General features: G+C 39.4%; 3 protein-coding genes across 3 annotated transcripts in view; 2 read left to right on the top strand and 1 right to left on the bottom strand.

Moving 5' to 3' along the window:
* Positions 1–13,174, bottom strand: part of LOC133991890 (uncharacterized) — a 527,851-nt gene that overhangs the window by 277,934 nt on the left and 236,743 nt on the right. The window lies entirely within an intron of this gene.
* LOC133991866 (NACHT, LRR and PYD domains-containing protein 14-like) overlaps positions 1–13,174 on the top strand; it is a 721,507-nt gene that overhangs the window by 573,121 nt on the left and 135,212 nt on the right. The window lies entirely within an intron of this gene.
* The window catches only part of LOC133991878 (LIM domain-binding protein 3-like), a 56,451-nt gene that overhangs the window by 41,919 nt on the left and 1,358 nt on the right, over positions 1–13,174 (top strand). Inside the window, exons 5-13 of the mRNA XM_062430473.1 lie at positions 2,857–3,011; positions 3,146–3,185; positions 9,026–9,082; positions 10,037–10,067; positions 10,161–10,323; positions 10,938–11,349; positions 11,635–11,815; positions 12,527–12,647; positions 12,746–12,861. Of these exons, the coding sequence (XP_062286457.1) occupies positions 2,857–3,011; positions 3,146–3,185; positions 9,026–9,082; positions 10,037–10,067; positions 10,161–10,323; positions 10,938–11,349; positions 11,635–11,815; positions 12,527–12,647; positions 12,746–12,861 (1,276 nt within the window). The remainder of the gene's footprint in view (positions 1–2,856; positions 3,012–3,145; positions 3,186–9,025; positions 9,083–10,036; positions 10,068–10,160; positions 10,324–10,937; positions 11,350–11,634; positions 11,816–12,526; positions 12,648–12,745; positions 12,862–13,174) is intronic.

Here is a 13,174-nt window from a genome sequence, read left to right as displayed (position 1 = left end):
CGAAGTGACAGGTCCGGGAGGGAAGGCGACCATCATCCACGCTCAGTACAACACTCCCATCAGCATGTATTCTCAGGACGCCATCATGGACGCCATCGCAGGACAGACGGGCAAAGGGCCTGAGGCCGGGTGAGACGCCTCCTCTTCCTTCTCCTCCTCCTCGTCCTCCTCCTCCTCCTCCTCCTCCTCCTCCTCCTCCTCTCCATCTGCTCTCTGAATCCAAACGTCTCAGGTTGACGCCTCCTGTTTCTCGTTAAGCTACAATTAGTTAAATAATCGTTTAGTCAATTAGGGAGAACATTAATTGGCTTCTACTTTGATTACAGAATCGTTTCATTTATAATTAAGACAGAAATGTAACAACAGTTTTTAGTTTGCTGCGTTTCTTTTAATTAGACTGTCAAAAAACAAGGAATTTAAAGAGATCACTGATATTTTAGACAATTTTTAGTGTCAGCGATTATTTAGTGAATCAAGAAAATAATCTGCAGATTGATTCATAATGAAAATACTTGTTAGCTGGAGGCAGAGTTTTAATTCTTAATGGTCCTTTATTCAAAAATATGTTAAAACTAGTTTTAAAAGCAGCATCAGCTTTGTTAAAATGTGTTTTTGTTGGTTTTATGTGAGGTTAAAGCAGACATAAAAGAATAAAATAAAAGACAAATGAATGAATCTGTTTTTTCACATTAAACACTCTAAATAAAAACAACCTTTATATGTCCAGCTGTGCAGATTATAACAGATAAATATAAATTATTAGTCAGTTGAAGGACTTTTGGATTCAACTTCTCTTTCCTCCTCTTCTTCCTCTTTATCGTATTCTTCCTTCACTTCCTGTTTCCTCCTCCTCTTCCTCCCTTCTTGCAGGAAGTTACAGTACTTAATCCCAAATGTCCTCCTCCTCCTTTTATCTTCTCACTCCCTCCTTTTCCTTTTAAACTCTTAAACTCTGTATTTTATCATCTGACTTCATTTCCGGCTCTGTTGAAACTTTAAAGTTTAAAGTTGGTGATTTTTGAAGATCGGCTGGTTGTTCTGCAGAGTTTCATCTCGGATGGTTTGAGTTTGAGGCTGGGAAGAGTTTACAGAGACGGTTTGTTGGTTGGTTGAAGGTTTTGTTGAAGGTTTGATAGCTGCAGCGGTGTTTGTGTTCATGTGGTAAACATGTAAAGAGTTTTCAGGTGATTTCTTGTGATCTGCTGACTGATTCATGGAGTTTCTGAGCAGTTACTCATATTTATCTGCTTCAGTCAGACCTGAGCTTCATTTATTTGTGTTCTGAACTTCTTCCATTTCTTTAGAAAATATATATATAACATGAAAGTTGATTAATGAATACTAACGACAGCCGGTGATGTAGTGAAGTCTTGTAAATGTGAACGAATGAGTCATAAAATCAGCACAAAGTCTTTAAAATCAAAAAATACTGAATGTTTCACCAACTGGAAAATCAGTCACATGTCCATCTGATGGCTGTGAAAAAGTAAAAATACACACATGAGACCTCTGAGTCTTTCTCCATCATCACTCTTTCATTCTTCCTCTCAGGCTGCTGTTGGATCCTCATGTTGTGTCTCTGAATCTTTATAAAGATCATTATTATCCTCCTGTTTGTCTCTTTCTGTGTTTTTCTGCCAATCATGAAAAAAACCCTCCATTGTATTTTCTTCTTTATACTAACTATTAATTTTCCATCCTGCTGGAAAATTGCAGTGAGAGCTGTGTGATGCTGTGTGTGCATGAAAAATGTCTCTTGTTCTCACCGACCGAGCAGTGAAATTACTGCAATCATCATCTACACTACACTGTTGTTCATTCTTCATTTCAGAGTCTCTATTTTTACTCTATTTTGAAACGTTTTCATGAACAAGCCAGTTTAGCTGTTCCTCCTCGTTTAACGGTCGCTCCGTTCATCACACGCTCGACGTCACAATAAAAACTGTTACTTCGATTTTCTTGCGTTTAAATGTCGTGAAAAAAAACAAAACTGACACAAAGACAGAAAAAAAGTTGAAACACTGAATGTTCTGAACACTTCTCTCCTTCTTTTGGTGGTTTTTATCTGTTCATTCTGTCTTAAAATCATCTCATGTTTTCCTTCTGTTCATGTGCTCAAAAGTATAAAATAATTAAACTTATTCTCATTTATACACTGTAAAAAATATTACTGTAATTTCACAGTAAATTACTGACTAAGAATTGCAGTAACATCACAGTGGTGTACTTTAATTATTTAACAGTAATTTACATAAAATCACAGTAATGTGTTTCTACAGCAAATCAGACACAATATTACTGTTAAAATACAGACTTTTAATGTGAATGTGATATACTCTAATTAACTGTAATTACTGTAAATTCACAAGAATTCAAAGCAACATATATTACTGTAAATCTATAATATTTTACTGCATGGTGCTTTACTTTTATCACAGTAATTAATCATAATTTACCATTTTTTACTGTTATTACTGCAACGTAGTAGGCAGTAAATTCCTGTAAATTTACATATAAAACATGTTTTTACTGTTTTCTGTCTAGTGTTAACGTATAAATCTGTTAATACATTTCTGATCCATCTTTATTTTCATTTCATGTCACAAAAAATCAAATCAGCAGCTTGTTTTGTCATTTCATTTAAGATAATTTAAATGTATGTGATTTATTTTCTTATTTGAACCTCAAATAGTTTAGAAAAAAGCAGCAAAGCATCAAAACTTTTATCTTCTTCCACCAAAAATCAGTTTCTAAAAGCTCCACTGAGGCTTTGAGCTTCGGTGTGACGGTGTTGACTCAACTGGGTTTTTTGGGGGTTTGGTTGGTTTTTGGTTCCCCGTGTGTGTGTGGTTGCAGTTCTCTCCCAGTTAAAGACGGGTTAGTAGACAGCGCCTCGGCCGTCTATCAGGCCGTCCAGAGCGCAGAGAAGGACCTCGAGTGGAGCCGCCGCAGCGCCAACATGCAGTCCAAATCCTTCCAGGCGCTGGCTCACATGACCGGGACCGACTCCTGTAAGTGTCACTGTCAGCCTGTCACTCTCCCCAAAATGTACAGCTTTACATTTACACACATTAACAGTCTTTGACCTTTGATATCTGGACTTTCTGTAATGGTTTCCCTCCTGTTTGTGTTTTCTCTCTATCAGTAACAGAGGAGGAGAAGGAGGAGGTGCTGATGAGGAGCAGGTAGGCAGCAGAGTTGTGTTAGACAGCTGCTGACCCCCCCCCATCACCACCACCACCACAGCTCCTCACCTGTACATGTATCACCATCACCCCCCCTCCTCTCACCTCAACCCCCCCACAGAGCACCTCAAACCAGCAAATCACCTCCTTCACACATGAGGCTAAAAACTGAGCTGTTACTGGTCTGTTTATTACTGCAGCAGGAAATGTAATATTAGTTTAAACCTTAAATGAACATAATTTAATTTCTGCTTCAATAAGTCATAAATTAATTGATATTTTATTATTATTTATAGAGATAAATAGTTACTAAACATTTACAGCTGCTAACTGTAGAAAGAACTAATGTTTCAGCTCCATGAATGAACCAGCTGCAGTCTGCTGTAATGAGTCAGTTTGACCAGCAGGTGGAGCGGCTGCAGTCTGCTGTAATGAGTCAGTTTGACCAGCAGGTGGAGCGGCTGCAGTCTGCTGTAATGAGTCAGTTTGACCAGCAGGTGGAGCAGCTGCAGTCTGCTGTAATGAGTCAGTTTGACAACTAGGTGGAGCAGCTGCAGTCTGCTGTAATGAGTCAGTTTGACCACTAGGTGGAGCAGCTGCAGTCTGCTGTAATGAGTCAGTTTGACCAGCAGGTGGAGCGGCTGCAGTCTGCTGTAATGAGTCAGTTTGACCAGCAGGTGGAGCAGCTGCATTGATTAATCTCCTCATTTCACATTTTGACCCTCAGAGAAGATTTTCCTTTATTGGGGAAATTTACATTATTGCAGCAGCAAAGTGGACAGTAAAAAATAGAAGAGCATTAATAAAAAAGAATAAAGAAAAATAAATAATAAATACAAAAGTAATAAAAAAACAATAACAGTAAAAAATATAATAAAATTAACGGAACATTATGAGTCATGTTGGTGTTGAGTAATTATATACCTGAGTGTGATATTGTTATTGCACAGATCTATATATATATATATGTACAATTTTATTTTTATTTTGTAATATAATGATAATTATTATTATATTTGTATTATTATTATTATGTTTTTTTCATTTTATTTTATTTTTATGTTTAATATTTATTATAATAATAATGATGATGATTATTATTAATATGACTAAATGACCAAAATGTTTATATAATAATATAACAATAATAATTATAATAACAGCAGCTCTGCTATAAATTGAACTTTTATGAAAATAATAATTCAACTTTATGTTTATAGTTATGTATTAATGAATATAAAGCATTACAGTACATATTACAGTTCACCTCCTGCTGCTGCGTCGTCAGTAATAAAGCTTTTATATAATCATCATGTTTCTGTGAAGTCAGCTGAACATGAAACTAGAAGCTGCAGAGCTGCTCAGGTGTTTCTTATAAAATGCTCACTGAGTGTATTTATAGACTCAGTGTGTGTTACTCTTCACACACACATCATTTTATATCTGATGAATAAACCTCCAAAAATCCACTTATTGAAACCAGAGAAGAAGAAAAAAGACGAGGCTGCAGTTTAGGTTCAGAGATCATGTGACTCTGCAGACTGCTGAGTCACTGCGCTGATAATGGACTATTTTTAGGATTCATTAAAAAACAAAACACGACTCAAATCACTGAATCCATGATGATGTTACACTTCCTGTTTACATCAGTATGGAGATTATTTTATCTCCAAAACTCAAAACTTTTATCATATTATACAATTATTATACCTCTGACATCATTAATATTATATTCCTCAAGAACTGACTCTCTCCTGATAATAATAATAATAATAATAATAATAATAATAATAATACAATTAAAAAAAAATAATAATAATGAAATAATATAATAATAATAATAATAATAATAATAATAATGATGATGATAATAATAATAATAATATAATAAAATAATTGTAATAATTATAATAACAATAATAATACAATAAAAATTAAATAATATAATAATAATAATAATAATAAAATAATGATAATAATATTAAAATAATAATGATAATAATAAAATAAGAATAATGATGATGATAATGATGATAATAATAATAATAATAATTTGTTGAAATATTATATATTGTAATTTTTAAATAAATACATTTTAAATACACAAAATAAATATATAAATATACTACTAATTGAAATTTCTAAAATTATGTATTTTTGTAATTTTTTATTTTATTTTATTTTTTGACACTTGTGTTTTTACAGCAGTTAATTGACCCAAACAGCATGTTGAGGTTAAACACACTTTAAACCCTCCAGCTGGTTTTAAATCATATCTTCCTGCTGCTCTCACTGAGTATCACACGCTGTATATATTCACTGAGTGTGGAGGTCTGCGTCGTCTCTGAGAGGACGGACAAACCTTTTAACCCCCCCCCCCCCACCTCCTCCACCTCCTCCTGCCTCAACACTGATGGATGGAGCTTTTTCTTCTCCACGCACTTATTTAATCATCCCTCCATTATACTCAATCGATCCAGCTGCTGTTTGGACTGAAATATAACCAGATAACCCCCCAATACACACACACACACACACACACACGCACACACACACACAAACCTCCGGCCCTCTCGTCAGTCTCTATCAGCCGTCCTATGACTCAACATGAATCAATAGGAGCAGAGGTCGAGCTTTTATCCGCCAATAAAGAGACTCTGTGGTTTCTACTGGGGGATTTTTTCGTCTCTTTTAAATCATCCCACAGGAGGAGGAAGAGGAAGAGGAGGAAAGAGGAGGAGGAGGAGACTCAGATGTGACTCACAAGGTTTCACATTTTAAAAAACAGGAACACCCAAAATATGTCTGTTTTAAAGAGTCATTTCATCTCAGATTCATCTATTGAGTCATAAATATGTTGAAACAGTGGAAGAAAAAACAGCTTTTTTTTTCTTTCTAGACATGAAAATTAAACTAAATTCAAATGTTCTTCAATCATTGGTTGATTTTCTGTCTTATATTGATTTGATTTCGTTGCTTTTTGAAGCTTTATTTTAATGCCGGTCATCAAACTTCTGCAATTCGTGACTTTACTGTATAAACTGTGGCTGTTTTTAGTCTGACTTGATGGAAACTTGGAGGATTTTTGCACCAAAATCGGTTAAATTAAGCTTTTTATAGTGTTAATTTTATGAACATTGTGTGCCCTGATGTTCATATTAAGATTTATTTAACGCAGCAACGACTCAACGTGTAAAATCTGCCATCTAGTGCACCTGATGACTCAATGATGTTAAAACGTCGGCACTAAATAAATCTCTTTATGAGCATCATGATCGCAGTGTGCACGTCGCTTTCTCTGGTTTTAACCTCATGACCAAAACATCTAATATAATATAATATATGTTCATGTTCATACCCAAACAAAGCAAATCACTTCACTGCAATCAAAGAAAATGATATAAAAATGTCAAATAAAGAGAAATAAAACATCACATTTCATCAGCGTCCTCACATCAATCTGAGCAATATGAAGCATTTTGATTTCTGCATGACACCAATAACAAGCTTTAACTAATTATTAATAAATATACAGTGTGCAGACTGATGAGAACTGCATGTATAAATATATTAATATATATAAATATGTAACTGCATGCTGTATATTTGGTTCTCTCTCTCTCTCACTCTGTCTCTCTCTCTCTCTGTCTCTCTCTCTCTCTACCTCTTTCTCTCTTTCTGTCTCTCTCTCTTTCTCTCTCTCTCTGTCTCTCTCTCTCTCTACCTCTTTCTCTCTTTCTGTCTCTCTTTCTCTCTCTCTCTCTCTCTCTCTCTGTCTCTCTCTCTCTCTCTCTCTCTATCTCTCTCTCTCTCTCTCTCTGTGTCCTCTCTCATCTCTCTCTCTCTCTTTCTCTCTCTCTCTCTCTCTCTCTCTGTCTCTCTCTCTCTCTACCTCTTTCTCTCTTTCTGTCTCTCTTTTCTCTCTCTCTCTCTCTCTCTGTCTCTCTCTCTCTCTCTATCTCTCTCTCTCTCTCTCTCTGTGTCTCTCTCTCTCTCTCTCTCTCTCTCTCTCTCTCTCTGTGTCTCTCTCTCTCTCCTCTCTCTCTCTCTCTCTCTCTCTCTCTCTGTTGCTTCTTCTAACTCGTCCTGTGCCGTAGCCCTACTGAGCATGCTCCAACCTCTGCTGGCCTCGTCGTCGCCGCCGCCGTTCCCCCCTCCGGACAACCCCTCCCTCTTATCTTCTGACCCTCACAGGTAACCAATCAGCTGTGAGAACACATGGACACAAACATATGATTTTTATTCTGATGTTTTCTTGTCCTTCAGAAATCTAAAGTTTCACTAATATTAATATTATCAGTAATAAGTATTAACAGGAGAAGAAGAAGTTATAGTGAAAATTATAAAGAAATTAAATGAAAATGTTTGTACTGAACTCTGTAGGCCATGCAAAGAAAAATCAAATTTTCATTCTCAGTGTTTAGAAGATGAATTATTATATATACTGAGGAAATTTCGGGATTTGATGTGACTGAGTTTGTTTGTGAAGTTTGTCTCTATGTAAAAATGACTGACTGCTGATTTAAAGTTGTTCTTCACTCGTTTGTGTTTGTGGGATTTTGATTTGGATCGGACATTTTCGGCTATGTTTGTGGCCTGAAATGTGTTGCGTTCCAGTCCTGCTCTTTAAATCCATCCTCTGGGACTCCCAGGATGTCTGCTGAGTTGTGTTGAACTATATTTAGCAGTTGGTTTGTTTGTTTTGTTGTAGTTTCATGATGTTTTGATGGTTTTAGGTGAATTTCATGTTTTTAAACCTGCATTTCTGAGGTTAGGCCACTTGGGGGCAGCGCAACAAACTGGAAATCTAACTTCTCACATCTGTTTATAGGTTGTGGAGAACATGTTAGCAAACAGATGTCTTCTTCCACTTCCTTACATCCCATTAATAGAGTCAGTAGTTAGTTTTGGGGTTCCTCTGGGTTCTATTGTTGATCCTTTATAGTTTTAGTTTGGTTAAAATCTGACACTGTGGGTTTATAAAGTAGCTGTGACTTACATGTTAGAAATTCACATCCAGCAGACACAGAATAACATGATCATCATATTAACTGTGTCAATAATTACTTGTGGGGTTCCTCAGGGCTGTGTTTGTGATCCTTTAATATTTATATATACGATTCACATGCTAACACATAACAGAACAGGTTGATAACACCTTCAACAAATTACCACATTATAGGAGGGTTTACTGATCTGATACATCTGCAGTTCAGATTTGGTTGAGTTTACTAAAACAACTTAGTAAAGGTTCAGATGTAGTTCTAATGACAACCAAAATACAACATATCTAGTTTAACAATAAAACAAAAAGGTCCTTGACTCCTGTTCATTATCTGTGGTTTCACAGTCCTTCTAGTTCGGCAGAAAACAGCTGAAAACATAACGTCTGACATATTATCAGCTTATAAAGTATTTGTGACAATGTTATCATCCCACTGATGAAGTCAATTATCACTTGTGGAGTTCCTCAGGGCTCTAGTCTTGGTCCTTTATAGTTTCGGCTTCATTAAAGCTGAATTTAAGTATTATTTCTTTACAAGTTTACTCTCCTTTTAGCTCTGGTTTGGACTCCATCAGCTCATGAGGGAAATAGCGGACTCTTTAGCTGCTATATGTTCCACTTTCTTCAGCTAGTAATATACATTGGGCTCATCAGCAGGTTTAAAGAGAAACATAACAAAATACAAACAGGCAGGTGTGGTGAAAAAGAAAAGACTCCACTGAAGAATCCTCATCATGTAGCTGTGGGCATCCTGCAGGTACAGGTGACCTCAGGTTGCACATCGTCATGGTGACCTCTGTTGTTGTTGTTGTTGTTGTTGTCTCTACACCTGCAGCCTGAAGCGACAGTCTGCCGCTGGCTACGGCTTCCAGCGCAAAGCTACGGTCTCCAGGTACCAACAGCTGCAGGGATCCAGCGCTATAGTTCACCTGCTGCTGCCAGTGTTCAATCACCTGACTATTATACGTTAACATGCCATCCGCCATTAAACACGCGGCATCTCCATCTAAAGCTCATCGCAGTATCATGAGTGGATTTCTTTCTTAGCGTAACCACGGCAGCCGAAACATAATGTCATGATCTGACTAACACGCTGAATCTGTCCTAACCGGCTCTGAAGGATGAAAGTCCAGCTGTCACTTCTTTGTTGGAGCTTTTCTTTAAAAATGTGCTGTTTGTTCATCAAGGTGAATTTGGGGCTTTTTTGAGTTTCTCTGACGTCAGGCTGCTTTTCTTTTCACTTCTATCGCATTCATCTGCTTTTCTGATTATAGCTCACACTAACTTTTGTGTATCATGTATAATTTCATGTGTTTTTAATGTAAACACAAAGGTGTGATATTCTTTGAACTGATTTGGTGATCAACAGGGTTAATGATCTCTTTATATTGAGGTTAAAACAGGGTTACATTTGGTTTTTTCAGACCCTCCTGTTGTCTTCTCATCAAAATTAACCCTGTTTGGTTTGACTGTTTATGAAGCATAAAGTATAAATTGTTAGATATTTTCAGCCAACTTCATTCCAGCTTATTAAAACAGGTTTTACACTGTTTTTTGGGGGGGAAATTATCATCAATAGGCCTCATTTAAAGAAACTATACCTTATTTTTGAGTTAACAGTATTTGTCCTCCTGGTGGCAAAACTGACCTGAGGACAACAGGAGGGTTACTTGGCAACTAGTATAATGATAAAATAATCATTTAAGTAATTATTTAAAGCAAAAATGCCATTATAATGCATAATACTAATAATGATGATGATGATGATGCAGGGGCCGCAGTGCAGGAACTCTTCATGCAGCTCAGAATAATCATATTTTGATGATATTTTTCGTCCCTCTATCAGCCAATACATTCAGCCTCCTGCCATGCATCAGGCTCCACAAGCCCCGCCCCCACAGCAGTACCAGCAAATGCCGCAGCAGCCCCCCCCTCAGCACTACCAGCAGCCCCCCCCACAGCACTACCAGCAGCCCCCCCCACAGCACTACCAGCAGCCCCCCACGCAGCACTACCAGCAGCCCCCCATGCAGCAGGCCCCCCCCACCCAGCAGAGCTCCATTCAGATTCCCGTCGGCTCCGCCCCCCCTCCCAAGGTGGTCAGCACGGCCTGCATCTACCCCTCCCAGCCAGGTGATGATGTGATGATGTCAACTGGGGCTTTTCCACTAAACAGTTCTAGCACTACTTGACTCGACTCGACTTGACTCGGTTTTCTTTGCGTCTCCATCAGGGATAGTTCCTGGTACCTGGTACTTTTTTAGTATCTGCTCTGCCGAGGTTCCAAGCGAGCCGAGCCGATACTAAAATTTGACATCAACAGACTGCCGGACACTGATTGGTCAGAGAGTCACTGGAAGAGTCATGAGCCGTCCCACACAAGAATCAAACCCGGCATTTTTAAATACCAACAACAGCGTTACAGCGATTGGTTTCTCTTCTCTTGCTTTGTGTGTGACAGAAAGCCTCATACAGCAGCAAGTACACCATCGCCTCCATGTCCTCCATTGTTTATGTGTTTGTGTCGCGTAGAAAACGAAGTCACAGCAGCTTAATGCAGCGTTGCTATGACGACCCCGCTCACATTGAGGAGGAACTGTAATAATGGAAAAGGTTCCTGGTACCAAACCGAGTCGAGTCGAGTCAAGTAGAGCTAGAACTGTATAGTGGAAAAGCTCCAATAGTAATTTCCTGTTTGAAACACCGGGTCACATGTGGCATCATCAATGTTTTTTTCCCGCCTCCAGCTCCGGCTCAGGCTCCAGCTCCAGCCCCCCAGCCCCGCCCTGCAGCCGCCGCCCCCCCAGCCCCTCCCGCGGCCCCGGCTGCCGGCGACTCCTCTAACCGCCCCCCGTGGGTGACCGACACCAACTTCGCCGATAAGTACGACCCCGGCAAGATGACTTCCACCTCTATAAAGATGCAGCCGCTGCCCCAGGGCGCCCCCCCTCCCCCTGCATACATCCCCAACCATGCCGCCCCCAACCCCAACCCCGCCCACCCAATGCACAACCCCTCCCACCCCACTCCCAGCCCCGCCCCCGTCACCCCCAGTCCTGCCCCGTTCCCTCCTGTAGCGAGGGGCGTGGCTCAGAGGGCGGAGAGGTTTGCAGGCGGCAGCCGTACCCCTCTGTGTGGAGCCTGCAACAACATCATCAGGTACTGTAACTCTTTAATACAAGTAAATTTAATATTAATTTACTCAAATATTGCACCTTAATTGAATTAGGGTACAAATTAAGAGATATCTTTATCTCTATGTCAGTTTTAGAAACTCTGTGGTAATAAATGCACCAGTACTGATTTTAAATATCATGAATGTGTAATGGTAAAGTCATTAAATGTTCAAAAAAGCCTTGAAAGTCACATCATAAATACAGCACATAATAGTAATAATAGTGTTGTATAACCTATTGAACCTCTTGTTGTTGTGTTCGTCTTCAGGGGCCCCTTCCTGGTGGCCCTGGGCCGCTCCTGGCACCCGGAGGAGTTTAACTGCCACTACTGTAACATGTCTCTGGCTGACTCCAGCTTCGTGGAGGAACAGAACAGCGTTTACTGCGAGAACTGCTACGAGGAGTTCTTCGCCCCAACCTGCGCCCGCTGCAACACCAAGATCATGGGGGTGAGATGCTCCACTTGTCCACCTATCCTACTGTACACCTGTACACCTGTCTACATGTCCAACTAATCTACTGTACACCTGTACACCTGTCTACATGTCCAACTAATCTACTGTACACCTGTACACCTGTCTACATGTCTACATGTCCAACTATCCTACTGTATACCTGTCTGTCCACCTGTTTACCTGTCTACTTGTCCACCTATACACCTGTAGACCTTTCCAATTGTACACCTGTCTATCTATACACCTGTATACCTGTCCACCTACAGTATACATCTGTCTACATGTACACCTGTCTACATGTCCACCTGTACACCTGTCTATCTGGCCTCCTGTACACCGATACACCAGTACACCCATATAGTTGTTCACCAGTCTACCTGTCCACCTGCCCAGCTGTCTATTACATAATATTACATAATTATAACTTATATTTCATATTTAGAAGTAACACTTAATTAGATTACTTCTTATTGCAAGATTCGGAAGTCATAATTATCAGATAAACACTCAAATTTTTGGTTCTTTGGTGAACACGATGCTTTAACCTCGAGAACTAAACGATCACACTGTAATCTACAGTACAAGTGACTTAAACTGAACTTTAGTTTAGATAAAAAGCAAGAAAAATCCATTATGTGTTTAAATGTTTACATGATTTGTGGATTCTGTCTCTCACTCGTGTTTCTCTGACTTGTGGTGTTACAGGAAGTGATGCACGCTCTGCGGCAGACATGGCACACCACCTGCTTCGTGTGCGCGGCCTGCGGTAAAGCCTTCGGAAACAGCCTGTTCCACATGGAGGACGGAGAGCCGTACTGTGAGAAAGGTACGAACACACACCTGTGATGTCTTTCCCCTTTAAAGACGTTGACGAGCTGATGTTAAACTGACAGAATGAACCTGAACTGTCTCCGTCTCTCTCAGATTACATCTCACTGTTCAGCACTAAGTGTCATGGCTGCGACTTCCCAGTTGAAGCTGGTGATAAGTTCATTGAGGCTCTGGGTCACACCTGGCACGACACCTGCTTCGTCTGTGCGGTAAGAGACACACACACACACACACACACACACACACACACACACACACACACACACACACACACACACACACACACACACACACACACACATCCTGTCAACTCCAACAGTGAAAGTTTAAACAGGAAAGATGTTGATTCTGTTATTGAAGGTGGTTTTGGTTTCATGTATCCAGATTTCTGTCTCTGAGGTTTCTGCTCCCACTTAGGAAGGAATTTAGTTTTCTGTTCTTGTAACTCTGTGAACTGATTTATTCAGACCTGCTTCCTATAAGAGTTCATTCACACCAGACCAGTAATTTATATCTCCTGGT

The sequence above is a fragment of the Scomber scombrus genome, chromosome 12 (genome assembly GCF_963691925.1).
Source record: "Scomber scombrus chromosome 12, fScoSco1.1, whole genome shotgun sequence".
In the NCBI taxonomy this organism is placed as follows: domain Eukaryota; kingdom Metazoa; phylum Chordata; class Actinopteri; order Scombriformes; family Scombridae; genus Scomber; species Scomber scombrus.
Note: the sequence above shows the minus strand (reverse complement) of the source record. Positions and strands in the feature narration are given on the sequence as shown.